Below are 15,938 nucleotides of genomic sequence, written 5' to 3'. Positions count from 1 at the left end.
CTCTCAGAAACTTTCAAGTATGTAATACAGTATTATTAACTATACTTACTATGCAGTACATTACATCCCTATAACTTATTTTAGAACTGGACATTTGTAGCTTTTGACCACCTTCAAGCATTTCACCCACTGCCTCTGGCAACCATCAGTCTATTCTTTCTATGGCTTCAGTTTCTTTTCTTTTTCTTTTTCTTTTTTTTTTGGAGGGGGATTTCACATATAAGTGAGATTATACAGTACTGGTATTTGTTTTCTCTGATTTCACTTAGTGTCATGCCCTCAAGATCCATCTATGTTGTCACAAATGACAGGATTTCCTTCTTTTTATGACTGAGTAATATTTGATGGTATATATGCCACATTTTCGGAGAATGCAATGGCAACCCACTCCAGTACTCTTGCCTGGAAAATCCCATGGGCGGAGGAGCCTAGTAGGCTGCAGTCCATGGGGTCGCTAAGAGTCGGGCACGACTGAGCGACTTCACTTTCACCTTTCACATTCATGCATTGGAGAAGGAAATGGCAACCCACTCCAGTATTCTTGCCTGGAGAGTCCCAGGGACAGAGGAGCCTAGTGGGCTGCCGTCTATGGGGTCGCACAGAGTCGGACACGACTGAAGCGACTTAGCAGCAGCAGCAGCAGTATGCCACATTTTTAAAAATCCATTCATTTCTTTATGAACTCTTGTTGATTCCACGTCTTGGCTATTTGGGTGGTGCTGCATTGAACACTGGGGTGCAGATATATTTCAAGATAGTGTTATTGTTTCCTTTGGATGGATACAGAAGTAGAACTGCTGGGTTACATGGTAGTTCTGGTTTTAATTTTTTGAGGAACCACCTTACGGTTTTCCATGGTGGCTACACTAATTTGTATTTCTGCTAGTAGTACATAAGGGTTCCCTTTTTCCCACATCCTTTCCACACAGAATTGGTAATCACAATTCTTATAGGTGTGAGGTGATATTTGTTGTAGATTTGACTTGCATTTTACAAATGCAAATTAATGATGAGTGACAGCTGTGATGTCACTGATGACTAGTGACGTTAAACATGTTTTCCTGTACTTGTTGGCCGTTTGCATGTCTTCTTTGGGAAAATGTCTACTCATATCCTCTCCCCATTTCTTAACTGGGTTGTATGTTTGCTTTTCTATTAAGCTGTATAATGTTTTTAATATATATATATACTGTGGATTGCAAACCAACCAAACTCCAAGAAAACACAAAAATTAAAGGAAAAAAAGGGGGGGGGGGCTTTCTCTGAATGTAAACTTGCTCATGGAGATTGTGTTCTCTGACAGTTAGGGAAAGTGGTTTTCCTCTGTGAAAGAAAGTACAATCTGAGAGAGTCAACCACTGCAAAGTGATCTGGGGGAAAGGGAACAGAGAGAGAAAATGGAAAAAAAAAAAAGTTTTAAGTCAAAATGCAGACAAAAGCAAACTGGCGTGTCATTTATTTGGAAGTATATAAAGCAGCATACAAATGAAATTGATCATATCTGCTTCATCTTGCTTCCATTTAAGTGTTTAAAAGTAAATTACAACCATTATGACATTTTACTGCTGCATTCTTCAGTACACATCTCTAAGCACTAGAGACGTTTTTCTACATTTTATTTTATAAATATAAATGAGTATCACTGTTTGCCAGCCTGGACACACTAGGCATGGGTGAAGAAGATAGAGCTCTCATTCCTTTGGTGAGGGTGGGAGATGGTGAGGTGGGGGGAGACTTAAGCCATGTACTACATTGCATTGTTACGTTCATTTGGTAAAATCAAGCTGTGAAGGTGATGCTCAGTGCTGTAGAACTACATGGAAGGTAGAAGCCCCTCCCAGCAGTGGTGGGAGGTGGAGGGAGTATGAAAGCTTCTCTGAGGAAGGCACACTGTGGGTGGCCCTGGGGTGGGAGGAAGGTTAACATTTGGGAGCAGGGAGCTGAGAAGGATAGCTCCGGGTTAGATATGGGCTCTGGTACTTCTTCCACTCTCTATTAGCTTTCTGTGCCTGTTTCCCCATCTGTAAAATGGGGCCAGTAACAGGGGTGTTTGAAATGATGGTTAGCCTTATTAAGGAATTCATGGTCTTACCCAAAAACTGTTGGTTAAGGAGGTGGCCAGGTTTAGCAACTGAGAAGTCCCTGTGGCTGTAGCAAAGGTAAAGCAATGGGATGGGCAGGACCAGCTGCTAGTGCAAGGGCAATGAGAAGCATGGAACAGGCATGTGGCAAGTCTGGGTCTATATTTCTAATTTTCCATTACTTACTCAATTGCAAATTGTGATATGTGTTTTCATTCTGGACTGCCATGTCCCCACATCTTTGTTATCACCAGACAGGATTGATCTTTTCAGTTTCTTACCAATCATATAGACTCTAAAACGGCAACACTTTTTAAAAACTGCATTTCTGTGATGACTTACATCAAGCAGCTATTCATACTGAGCACTGGAAAAATAAACACACACAACTCACAGCTGTGAGTTGCATTTTACTCAGGGACCTTACTGAGGACTACAGCCTGGGAAGGCACCCTCAGATAGCGCTGGGGAACTGTTCCAAGAGGTAAGGGAGGAGCCTCGATATACAGGATTTTCTGCTGAAAAACAAGCAAAAAACCATGTAGTTTGGGACTACAGGGAAATCAAACCAGTCAATCCTAAAGGAAACCAACCTTGACTATCCATTGGAAGGAGTGATGCTGAAGCTGAAGCTCCAGTACTTTGGCCACCTGATGCGAAGAGTTGACTCACTGGAAAAGATTCTGGGGCTGGGAAAGGTTGAAGGCAAAAGAAGAGGGTGACAGAGGGTGAGACGGTTAGATAGCATCACCAACTCAATGGACGTGAATTTGAGCAGACTCCAGGAGATCATGGAGGACAGAGGAGCCTGGCATGCTATAGTCCATGGGGTCGCAAAGAATCAGACACGGCTTAGTAACTGAATAACTACATGTAATATCTTTGAAAGTATACATCTGACATAGTAGTTTTATTTTTCTAACATAAATTGAAAAGATAACAATGAAAATAAACATTGTCCACCTAGCAGCACCTAAAGTTCTTTTGTATACCACCAGTAGTTTGAGAAACACTGATCTGAGCAAACCATTCTAATTAGTTCTTTGAAAATCTCCACTCAGGGCTAGCTGGTAATATCTGTTGCTAGAGTGGGATGCTGGTTGATCGGGAGGTTCAGTTTGTAAAAATCTTCAAGATGTTCACTTATAAACACTCTTTTGTATGATTAAAATCAATAAAAAGTTTAAAAAGTAAACTTTGAAAACTTCAAATAAAAAGTATCACTGTATTGTTTTTTGTTAATTACCGGTAATATGATCTATTACATACATACTTCATACAAAGAAACAGACTAATAAAGTAAAAAGCAGTTACACAAATATATTAAAATATGTTTCTCCTCCTTAGAGTCTCGAGGTTCCTGCAAGCAAATCCATCCTTCCATAGACTTCTGAAATGGACCAAAGATGATATCCTAGATAGAATGTTCATAGGCTAAGATGTCAATGAAGTGATCTGTAGGGCAGAATTAGACAATGATACCAGAGACCAGAGTCTTAATATCCTTATCTCTTAGTCTATATTAAAGGAAAACAGAGATAAATGGAAAATGCCATCCTAACAGCATGAAGATCAAATTAAGGAGCGAAATTGCAGGGAAACAAATATTTTGTACTGACCTGTCACAACCACTTACTCAGATACGAGAAAGCACACACCACACTTTTTTTTTTTTACCCTGAAGTGATTCTGGCTTTTAGACTTCTAAATTCTCTGCTTTCAGAGTTTACCTTTTTTTCTGAACACCCACAGCACTGATGTTAATCAAGGTTACAAAGTCACTGATACTAAAATATTACCACCAAATAGAAGCGGCTACTTCTTAGTATGGAAATTCAAATACCTTGTATCTTTTGTCCTTTAAAAACAGTATAAAATAATCTAGTTTCCTTCTGTTGATAGCCATGGAAAATAATCTCCAATAATTTAGTGACTGAATATGCTAAAAACTACAACATATTAAAAAGTAGAGACATCACTTTGCTGACAAAGGGCCATATAGTCAAAGCTATGGTTTTTCTAGTAGTCATGTACGGATGTGAAAGTTGAACCGTGAAGAAGGCTAAGAAGTGAAAGTTGCTCAGTCATGTCTGACTCTTTGCAGCCCCATGGACTATGCAGTCCATGGAATTCTCCAGGCCAGAATACTGGAGTGAGTAGCCTTTCCCTTCTCCAGGGGATCTTCCCAACTCAGGAATTGAACTGGGGTCTCCTGCATTGCAGGTGGATTCTTTACCAACTGAGCTATCAGGGAAGCTCTGAAGAAGGCTGAGCAATGAAGAACTGATGCTTTTGAATTGTGGTGTTGGAGAAGACTCTTGGACTCCAAGGAGATCAAACCTACAGTCAATCCTACAGGAAGCCAACTGCGAATATTCATAGGAAGGACTGATGCTGAAGCTGAATCTCCAATACTTTGGCCACCTGATGGGAAGAGCCAACTCACTGGAAAAGACCCTGATGCTGGGAAAGACTGACGGCAAAAGGAGAAAAGGGTGACAGAAGGTGAGATGGTTTGATAGCATCACCAACTCAATGGACATGAATTTGAACAAACTTTGGGAGATAGTGAAGGACAGAGGAGCCTGGTGTGCTGCAGTCCATGGGCTTGCAAAGAGTCAGACACGACTTAGTGGCTGAACAAAAACAACAGCAGTCAAGGGCCTCTATGGATTAACTTCACATTAAAAAACAATAAGTAGTTTTTCAATTATAAGTCCTCATGGTTTGACAGTTACTGGGGGGCCAGCTGAATAGGAGAAGCCCATGGAGAAAATGCAGATAACTGGTTGCCAGAGGAAGACCTGGAGTCTTGTTTTCTCAAAGGACTGTTCATTTCCTATTTCCTTCCTGTTAGGTCTCCTTCCAATGGTGCTGTATTTTGAGTTGGATACTGTTCCCACATTTGTTTCTCCCAGAACTGGAAGCCATAGTGTGTAATTCCAAACTTTTAAAAGGCTTCTCTCTCCAGTCAAGAATCTACAAGACATTTGGTTTGAGAGGGCACCCTCACTCACTGTTAATATACACATGTAAGCTGATCTATGTGCATACTCTGCTTTCTGGAAACCTATGGAGTCTCATGCTAATTAAATGTCCCCTAGAGTTGCTCAAAATCTAATTACTCAGTGTTGCCAGCTTTTCTCATAGTCCCCCTGTCAAGTGACAGAACACTTTAGTGCAATTTGTGCCAATGACCTTGGAGAGAGGGGTTAGCATGAGGCTAACCACAATTACAATTTCAGGGAGCCTGGTGCTGGGAGATGTCCTTCTACCAAATGAATCTCAAACAAACCTTAAGGATACAGCTGAAGAGCAGAGGACCTACCAGCACAGGCTTGCTTGGGCTATTTCAAAGCCATTCCCCTTAAAAAGGAACAAAATAATGCCATTTGCAGCAGCATGGACCTAGAGATTGTCATACTGAGTGAAATAAGTCTGACAGAGAAAGACAAATATCATATGATATCGCTTATATGTGGAATCTGAAAAAAGGGTACAAATGAACTCATCTAGAAAACAGAAATAGAGCACAGACATAGAGAAGGGTGCAGGAGGAGGGATAAATTAGAGGATTGAGACTGACATGTATACACTACTATATATAAAATAAATGACTAATAAAGACCTACTGCAGAGCACAGAGAACTCTACTCAATATTCTATAATGGCTATACGGAAAAAGAATTTTAAAAGGAGTGGGTATATGTATATGTGTAACTGCTTCACTTTGGTGCACACTTGAAACCAACACAACACTGTAAATCAACGATACATCAATAAAATTTTTTTAATTAAAAAAAATTTTTTAAATGAAGCTGCTCCTGACCAAGCAAGGGCAGGACAGGGGTGAGGTACCCATTGTTCAGAGGGTGACAGAGGGTGTGGGCAACAGGCAGGCGAAAGCAAAAATGAGAAGAAGGAGTCCACTTGGGCAAATGATTCCTTTTCCTCTTCCACCACAAGTTTTCAAGGCTGCATCCATCAATCCAGCATATCATAAATGAGTTTACACATACTTTGGTGAGTGCTACACATTTGTTTTTCTCTCACCTCTCACATTTACAATCTGGTGGAGATGAACAGACTTTTTTTCTTTTAATTTGCAAATCTTAGCTCTTATTTTAGATGGTTCAAATGTTCCTTCCATATCCAGTGAGTATAAAACAGGAAACTCTGGCACTGGAGAAGCAAAGGTATGATTAAGATGTGATGCACCTTTTGGAACCATATTTAAATTATTTGGGGACACATGTTCTCATCACATGGTCACAGTTTTACAACTTGATTGAATTCTTATATTTGATTCAGCATAAGGCTTTGTACCCTTCAAAAAAACTAAATCAAGGGACTTTTTGGCAGTCCAGTGGTTAGGACTCCACACTCCCACTGCAGGGGGCCCAGGCTCTATCCCTAGTCAGTGGGGCCAAAAAAAAAAAAAAAAAAAACCACCAAAAACTCATCAATGGAAGCCTGTTCTCTTAGGTCAGTTTCTTCCAGAAGTAGACTCTGAGTCAAGGGTTCAGGTATAGGAGATTTATTATAGAAATACTCCCAGGAGACACCAGTAATTGAATGAGAGAAGGAGGGCGGGGAATGGAAGGAGCCAGGAAAGGGTGAGCTAGTGAAACCCCAGCTTTGATCTGACCAGGAGGGGAGCTCTTGTACTTGAATGGTGCCTCAGAGCATGTCCTTCCTGGAAAGAAGGAAGATGGATCTTTAGACTCCCAAACCACTTGATCACTGGCCTTAGGTCAAAGGGATGGCCTAAAGGCAATAAAACCACCAGACACTGCCAGCTCTCCATTTGGACTGGACTGGTTCCAGGATCAGATCACAGATGCCAGCCTTGGCCTGCAAAGCACTTAGCTGGGGGCTGGGCACACCAAGCTGGCAGGAGACCTGATGGGTTCTGGGTGATGCACCAACGGTACTGGCCACAGGGATACCCTCCTCCTGCCCCCATACACCTGCTCTCACCACCAGGCATCAGTTACTGGTCTTTCATCAAGTTCTGCTGCAAGAGGAAATGAATAATATCTTTTGAAAGTCCTGGGGTCAGCTTTTCATCCTGTAGAGACGTACTTCCGTCTCTGAGTGGGTAGAAATGGGCGTCCCTGGAATGTTTCTGTAAGATGGAGCAGCCACTCTGGTTGAAGATGACCCGAGCCATTTGAAAACTGCGGAGGGTATACTTTTGGTTCTCCTGGTCCTTCAGTTCACTGATTTTCTGAGACAGGCACTGGCAGACAGATGTGGAGAGTGAATTTCCAGAGGCTGGCTGTGGATTGCCAAATACTTCATAGAATTTATCCAGAGATTTCCGAAGACCATCATCCTCTTCCTTGGTTTCTGGTTGGCCCTTCACAGAAAGGTAAAGCCAGGAGTTCTCAGAGGTCCAGGAATCATTTTGCTCAGTATTTAGGTTACTGCTGTCTGCAAGACAAAACACATTCCAATAGTCAAACACATATTTTAAAATATCAGAAAGCAAGGCAAGAGCAAATGATATTTCTTTTCAGTTAACATACTGTTCCTTGGTCCTGGATGAAGCACAAGCTGGAATCAAGACTGCTGGGAGAAATATCAATAACCTCAGATACGCAAATGACACCACCCTTATGGCAGAAAGCGAAGAGGAACTAAAGAGCTTCTTGATGAGAGTGAAAAAGGAGAGTGAAAAAGTAGGCTTAAAACTCAACATTCAAAAACTGAAGATCATGCAATCTGGTCCCATCACTTCATGGCAGATAGATGGGGAAACAATGGAAACAGTGACAGATTTTATTTTCTTGGGCTCCAAAAATCACTACTGATGGTGACTGCAGCCATGAAATTAAAAGACGCTTGCTCCTTGGAAGAAAAGCTAAGACCAACCTAGACAGCATATTAAAAAGCAGAGACATTACTTTGCTGACAAACGTCTACAGAGTCAAAGCTATGGTTTTTCCAGTAGTCATGTATGGATGTGAGAGTTGGACCATAAAGAAAGCTGAGTGCCAAAAAACTGACGCTTTTGAACTGTGGTGTTGGAGAAGAATCTCGAGAGTCCCTTGGACTGCAAGGAGATCAAACCAGCCAATCCTAAAGGAAATCAATCCTGAATATTCATTGGAGGGACTGATGCTGAAGCCGAAGCTCCAATACTTTAGGCACCTGATGTGAAGAACTGACTCATTGGAAAAGACCCTGATGCTGGGAAAGGTTGAAGACAGTGGAAGATGGGGACGACAGTGGATGAGATGGTTGGATGGCATCACTGACTCAATGGACATGAGTTTGAGCAAGCTCCGGGAGACGGTGATGGTCAGGGAGGCCTGGAGTGCTGCAATCCATGGGGTTGCAAAGAGTTGGGCATGACTCAGCAACTGAACTGTTCCTTGGTAACTGGCAATGAATAGAATAACCTGATTTCAGAATCTGTTCCCACTATCTAGGGATTATGCCACTCATTTCCTCAAAATAAGAATATCTTACTTGCATGTATCAGGCAGGGGCTCTTAACCTGGGAGTCCTTATATAGAAATTCAGGGTGTTTATGAACTAGAATGGGGGAAAAACCTTATTTTCATTAACCTCTACCTGAAATTGAGAATTTCCTTCCATAAAGAATGTAGGCAACAAACTTATTAGCAGCAGCATCTGTGACTCTGTTAGCAACAGATCACAGCTATTTTTATTTCATATTAAAGTTTGTTGAAGATGTTTTAAAATATCACTTATGCTTATCACTATGTATGGACCAAACTATCCCTCCAGAATTCATATGTTGAAGGCCTAATCCCTAATGTGACTGTAATTAGAGATGAGACTTTAAGGTTATTAAGGTTAAATTAAGTCATAAGGGTGAGGCCCTAATCAGACAGGACTTGAAGGCCTTATAAGAAGAGGAAGAGCTCCCTCTCTCTCCCCTTCCCTCCCCCTCCCCGCCCCCATGTGCAAGAACCATGGAAAGGACATGTGAGCATGTAAGCACACAATGAAAAGGTGATCCTCTGTAAGCAAGAAGGAAAGTCCATGCTGATACCCTGATCTCAGGCTTCCAGGCTCCAGAACCATGAGAAGATACATGCATTTCTTTTGTGTGAGCCTCCCAGTTGATTGTACTTTGTTACGGCAGCCTGAGTAGTTGAAGACACACTGCTCTGAAATCACCATAGTTATTACTTCTGATACTGGATCTTATTATATAAGTGTTAATAAAAAGCATTATATGTTGATTATAATATCATATCTTTGTTCTTTAAATGTTTTAATATTTCAATATTTTTTCCTTAGTAATCCTACATATTTTAATTCATACATTTAAAAACATTATTCTGAGAAGTTGAGCAGCTATACCAGATGCCAAAGGAATTCATGGCATAAACACAGCAATGGCCCCTAACATACAGTTCTGGGCCTTTATACAGTTCAGACATTTTCTTTTCTACTCCCTATAAGAATCCTTTAGACTCTTTACCTCTAAATTAAAGTTACCATTTCTGTGCTTTTTAAAGGAGGGGTAACAAATAAACCAAGTGATTTAATAATAAAGAAGAAACCAGATCTAAAGACAAATCTTAGTTCTTGATCTAACGTGTTCCTCTCTGGACATACTAATTCTTAACATGGGAATCCTTTCAGTCGTTTGAAACAATGTTCCTATTGATGTGCTTTAGAAAAGACTTTATACAAAAAATTAATTTGCAAGTTGAAGAATTCCTTATATAGCTAGCAGTTTTATTCTTTAAAATTTCATACTTTAAATCAAAATATATTTTCCTTTTTTCACTATGACATAAGCTTTATTAAATTACTAGCTTTAATTTCACATACACCCTACCCTTGCTAACTCAATTAATAGTTATAATAAAAATATTTGTACTTGCTAAAGATGAAGAAAGTTGAACAACACACTGGGTGAAGTTTTAGAAAAGGAGGCAGGATTTGATGTTTTGACTCTAGTTTTCCTACCAGGTAGACATGACATCTTACTGAGCTTTGGCTTTCTCGTCTATAAAACAAAAGTTTTACTAAATGATCTCTCTCCCAGAACTTCTATGGTAATACAGGGAATGGAAAAGTATAATCCAAAGCATTAGAGTATACAAAAAGAATGTGGACATAAGTTCTGAGAGACACATGCAGGGCCACATGTGGACAAGCATTCACTGATTCAACACACATTTAAGAGCAATCTAATGATATCAGTGTAACTCATTACAAGTTGCTACAAAATACACAGAGGATGCTCAAGACCATGGCCTTCACCTGAGACTCACACTTCAAATGGACCTCAATTAGAAAGAGAAGACATACCTCTAGACATCAAACAACTGGAAAATACTTACAGGATGTGTGTGTGTGTGTGTGTGTGTGTTGTAAATACACAAAGATGGGATGATATTGACTGGGGACATTGTGGATACAAAGGACAAATGCAGTGTTAGGGAAGGATCAGCATGTAGCAGAAATAGTGAGCGGTGCCTCTTTGGAGGTTACATGCAGTCTTATGAAGGGACCAGCAATCAGGAGCCATGGAAACAGGAGGAGGGTTAGTGAACAAGGCCATGTGGCAAGAAGCAGCAGAAACTAAACAACTCCATGGCTGCTGTCAATATCCTCCTCTACTAGCTGGCTATATCTTCAGCAGCCTGAGACCCAGCATGGAGGCAGAAGGAGAGGGAATTCATAGAGTGGCCAGACAGATTCCTGGGACAGACAACAGAGACCATGGCTTTTCAAAGAATTTAGTGGCAGAGATGGTATATCCATTACACTGGATTTCAGCAAGCCTAAAACTATGTCCCAGGCCCCTCAATCATAAAAAATAAAATGCAAATTTTTTAAAAAGAAAAAGAAATTTCCTTTGTTGTTGATATGCCCAGAACTTCTGCCTACATTCCCCCCAATAAGCCCCTTACTTAACTGCAGCCTCCTGGATGGGTGGAAGGTGAGGGAGGCAGAAGCTGGCCTCTTTCTAGGAGAGGACTTCCTAGCCACCCGACTGGGAATGCTAAACAGTTTCCAATAGCAACTTTCTTATCCATATAGGTCAATAGGTTCTATAATGTGGAAGGTGATGTGAATAGACAGAGTGGAAAGTTTGGAATCATCTAAAGCAGAGTGATTCATAACACCGTTTCCAAAGTCAAGTAGACCCAAATTCAAATCCCTGCTCTGCCAAGTTCAAGTTGTGCAAACACTGAGTAAATTACTTAACATCTCTGAGACTCAGTCTCTTCATGTGAAAAATGGAAATACTACCAGTTATCAGCTCATGATTCTCATGTTGTGAGAACTGACTAAGATAATACATGCAAAGCACCTTGAAGAATGGCTGATTCCAGGTTGGTGGCAGGGAAGTATAAGCCCAGAACATGAACCCATAAAATAACTGAAAGTTTGATGAGAAACAGGCTATTTACAGCTCATAGTACCTTCCCATAAGATACTTATTAGTTATGAAAGGAGAAAGAATAACTTCATATATAGTGGACAAGCATGGCAAGTATCACCCTACACAAGGGATCTAAGAGCAACATCAGTAACAGGACAAATCAAAATCATGTGTGACCTGATCTGGTGAACAAGAAGGCCCAGCATCACTTCTTGGATAGTCCTGCCAAAGGTGTAGCACCTGAAACAATTATGACGAAGCGGCAGACAAAACCAAATCAAGAGAAATTCTATAAAATGAATGGCCCGTACTCTTCCGAAGTGCCAAGTTCATGAAAACCAAAGAAAGGCTGAGCAACTGTTCCAGACTGAAGGAGACTACAGAGACAGGACAACTAAATGTAGCATAGGATTTCCTCTGGCTCCTTTTGCAGAACATTCTTGGGCCCCTTGAATGGAGTCTGGGGATTAGATGGTAGTAACGAGTTAATGTTACTTTTCTGATTTTCATGGTTTCATTGGACTTTGTAGGACAATGTCCTTATTTGTAGGAAAATCAGAGGTGGTGGGCAACAAGTTGGCAACATACTTTCAAATCATGAAAAAAACAAACTTTATATCATACTTCCGAATTTCTATGCGTTTGAGATTGTTTCAAGAAAAAAAAAAATTAAAACAAACCTCTGAAGGAATAATTGTTAAAATTGCTTTGGGCAGCCTACTATAAAATTAAAACAATCATAAAAGCCTTAGTCCAGGGATTGGCAAATATAGTTGCCTAACAAATGTACTGCCATTAGAGAGGTGAGGGGAAAGGGAAAAGGGAAGGATCCTACCATGACAGGGTGAGGTGTCCCTTTCCATCTTCTTTCCCACAGATGATCTCATCCTGGGGGAAAAGGCAGGAAGCCAGGGCCTGGGGAGGGTCAATGCGAAGAAGTGGGGAGAGAAGGAGAGCTACGCAGTGACACTCCAAGTAGTAGGGTGTGTACTTATTAAATAGCTGGTCAGTAACTTGCTGCTGCTGCTAAGTCGCTTCAGTCGTGTCCGCCTCTGTGCAACCCCATAGATGGCAGCCCACCAGGCTCCCCCATGGGATTCTCCAGGCAAGAACACTGGAGTGGGCCCCCATTTCCTTCTCCAATGCATGAAAGTGAAAAGTGAAAGTGAAGTCACTCAGTCGTGTCCGACTCAGCGACCCTATGGACTGCAGCCCACCAGGATCCTCCGTCCATGAGATTTTCTAGGCAAGAGTACTGGAGTGGCTTGCCATTGCCTTCTCCGGGTCAATAGCTTGGATATGCAGATTTAAAACTTCTCATCTGTGTTTCATTTTTATGTTTCATTTAATTTTTGAAATTCAGTGTCCATTGAAGAACCTAAAAACCTAGCCTGTCATCTCTATTTTCAGGCATATGTCAAGCAGCTGGCAACTCATCTTCAAAGAGACCCTCCTTCCCCTTTCCAAAAGAGTAATGACAATATGGATTGAGTTATTTACTATATAAGTTCTTTTGAACACTGCTTCTAGTTCATTTCAGACTTTAATTTCCTTTAAAAATTTGCTTTACCACTGACTACAAAGTCATCTCTTTAATCATGTGGCTGTGGTAAACTTTTGGATATATTACTGTTTCTTCACCAGTATACCAAGGCAGCCGCTTTTCCTGATGTATCTACACACAGACAGAAGATGGATATCTGATAACTTGGTCAATTCCTGCTCAGTGGAGCATCCTCACAGCTATATTCAAACCCCACCTTACTCTACCTGTTGCTAGAGCTCAGACTTGTAGGGCTCTCAACTGGGGATAGAAATGTCTACTCTAGGGACAGACTGGGGATGCTTTTGTGTCAGTGCCTGGAAAGTGTTACTTGCATTTAGTGAGTGGGATCAAGGATGTAAATGTCCTACAACGCATGGAAGATCCCATATATCAGAGAATCATCCTTCCCCCAAATCCCAGTAATGCCCTACAGTCCCAGAGAGTGACACTGGCTCAAAGGATTCTGGAAGGAGTGGGAACTGAATGCTGAATGAATCCCACAGAGTTGTAACAGATTGATTTGCCTTGAGCTCTCCAAAGCATTTTTGCTATTGATACCTGCATAGTGAATGCCTTCTAAGGGGGTCACCTGTTTGCACCATGCATTCCTTCCCTCCAAGGCTTTGAGACGGCTTTTTATTTTCTCAGTGAGGGCCCCAATCCTAATAATTCTGGCGTTATATAAATTGGGTGGAATTTCCCTTTCTATTTCAATATGCTTTCCATGGTGAATAGATTTCTTTAGGATTTGAAAGAAGAAAGCAGGAAGGATGGGGCTTGACATCACAATGCTTTTGCATGCATTGCTTCCAGGGCAACTATCTACCAGAGGTAAATTGTTAAATTTTCTTTGACCAAAGAGAGTAGTGATAATATATAGATATTTAAGATTCTTATAGACTCAAAAACTACTTTTATATCTTTAGGAGTTATAGATGCTATTTGAGTTTAGTAATCCAAGACAATCAATTAGCATGGAGCGTTTGAGATTAATGGTTGTATTCTGAGATTAATGCCATTAGCCTTCAGAAAGCCAGATATTTAACGAGAGTTTCTCCCAGTAAATCTTCCAAGGCTACTACTTCTGCGGTTGATAAATGCACAGTGGTATTTTTATCTCTGTGAAACATTTTAGCCTTCAACTTTTAAGTTTCTTTTAGATGGATTTGATATTTAGAACTCTGCCTCCTCCATGCAGAAGCATCAATAGCCGCCTACTCTGCCTTATTTGTCCAGAGTTTCTTTTACCAGCAACTGCTAATTGGGAGGATCTGTGGCTTCAAGGCTGTACAGAGCTGACAGAAATCTAACCTAACACTTAATAAAAATATGGAGAATGATCAGGATTTAAAGAAAGATGGAATATGTGGTTTGTATAATCTCCTGTGTTGCTTGGGCAGGGGCTGGGGGAGCTGCCCCTTTCTCAGGGTGCTGCAGGCACTCCTAAGGGTAGCTCTGTTGCCTCGGTTTGTTTGTTGGAGGCTCCCTGGGTTCCGTGTGGCTCTAAGAAAAAGTCACGAGCATGAGAACAAGGAGAATGGGAGAAGGGGAAGACGTCCTGGTGAGGGGTGGTCACTCACTAGCACACTTTGGATGCACTGACTCATCTCCTTCATGATGTCAGAGGCCTCCCAACGTCCCTACATGGGTGACCTACCAATTTTAGTATATCAGGGCTGTGGCCCAAAGATCTGGAGCACCCCCTGTTAGGCTGCATCTTCCTGCTCCAAACCTCACTTACTTTTCCTTTCTTTATATCCTCTTCTTTCCTCTCATTCTTGCTGCCTCACTCCATACTCTATGGAGGAAAAGAGAAGTGAGCAGGATCACTGGATGAATAAGAACAAGTCCTACGTCCAGCCCTACAGACCTCAGGGAAATCAAACCGGTGCTGACACCTCTGCATCCTGACTTCTTTCCTGATTCTTGTGCATATCAAGAATGCTCCCCCTCAAAACCAGGACTTCCCTGGTGGTCCAGTGGCTAAGACTCCATGCTCCCAATGCAGGGGATCCAGGTTCAATCCCTGACCGGGGAACTAGCTCCCATGTGCTGCAACTAAGAGTTCATATGCTGCAACTAAAGATTCCACAGGCAGCAACAAAGATTCTGCACGCTGCAACTAAGACTGGTGCAGCCAGATAAATAAATAAATGTTTTTTTTTAAAAAAGAAAAGAAGGTCCCCTCTTCAAAACCTTTGCACTTGCTATTCCTCCCCATGGAACATGCTTGTTCCACATATCTGCACAATCGGTTTCCACACCACCATCAGTTCTCCGTTCAGATGTTTGCTACCTTCTCAGTGAGACCTTCTGTATTAGTGGCCTAGGGTGGCCTAGGTTATGCTACATAACAAGCACATCCCAAATCTCATAAAACACCAAATGATTATTTCTTACTACTTGCACTCTGCCATACTACTAGCGGATCTGTATCATCCTTGCCCTTACCCTAGAACATCAAAACTTTTAAAATGTATCTACCATGTGCTTGGCCATAGTGATACATTGTTTAGTGACGGCAGCAGATGGAACAGAGCATGGTAGGGCAGCCACTGAGAGGGCGCTGTCATTTCTGTTCACGTATCAATGCCAATGCTAAAGTCTATGGCCAAACCTGATTTCAAAAGAATGAGGAAGAAAAATTCTCCTATAGGGAGAGAAAGAGATTACTGGTGAACAATAATTCAGTCTGCCACACTTTTCTGGAGCACACTATTTAAAACTGTATTTCTTTCGCTTCCTAGATCCTAGCTGTCCCTATTTCCCTTGCCTGTCTTGCAGTTTCCATATAAACCTAACAGCCTCTAATAATACCTGCTTTGTTTGTTTACTGTCGATCTTCTCCTACTCAAGGTTTTTTGTCACTCTCATTATCTGTTGTATCACCACGGCCAAGCACATGGTAGATACATTTTAAAAGTTTTGA

The 15,938-nt window shown here is 41.3% G+C and overlaps 1 protein-coding gene across 3 annotated transcripts in view; it reads right to left on the bottom strand.

The window, feature by feature from the left end:
* Positions 1–1,427: 1,427 nt before the first annotated feature.
* The window catches only part of SHLD1 (shieldin complex subunit 1), a 113,289-nt gene continuing 98,778 nt past the window's right edge, over positions 1,428–15,938 (bottom strand). For 2 of the 3 annotated variants that reach the window (XM_060396891.1, XM_004014344.6), the window contains one exon: positions 1,428–7,517. In XM_060396891.1, the coding sequence (XP_060252874.1) occupies positions 7,075–7,517 (443 nt within the window). In that variant the 3' untranslated portion in view covers positions 1,428–7,074. Of the gene's footprint in view, positions 7,518–14,750; positions 14,808–15,938 lie in introns of all 3 variants that reach the window. The other variant, XM_060396893.1, reaches the window with a different exon arrangement.

This window comes from Ovis aries, chromosome 13, assembly GCF_016772045.2.
Source record: "Ovis aries strain OAR_USU_Benz2616 breed Rambouillet chromosome 13, ARS-UI_Ramb_v3.0, whole genome shotgun sequence".
In the NCBI taxonomy this organism is placed as follows: Eukaryota; Metazoa; Chordata; class Mammalia; order Artiodactyla; family Bovidae; genus Ovis; species Ovis aries.
This window is presented reverse-complemented; position numbering and strand designations above follow the sequence as displayed.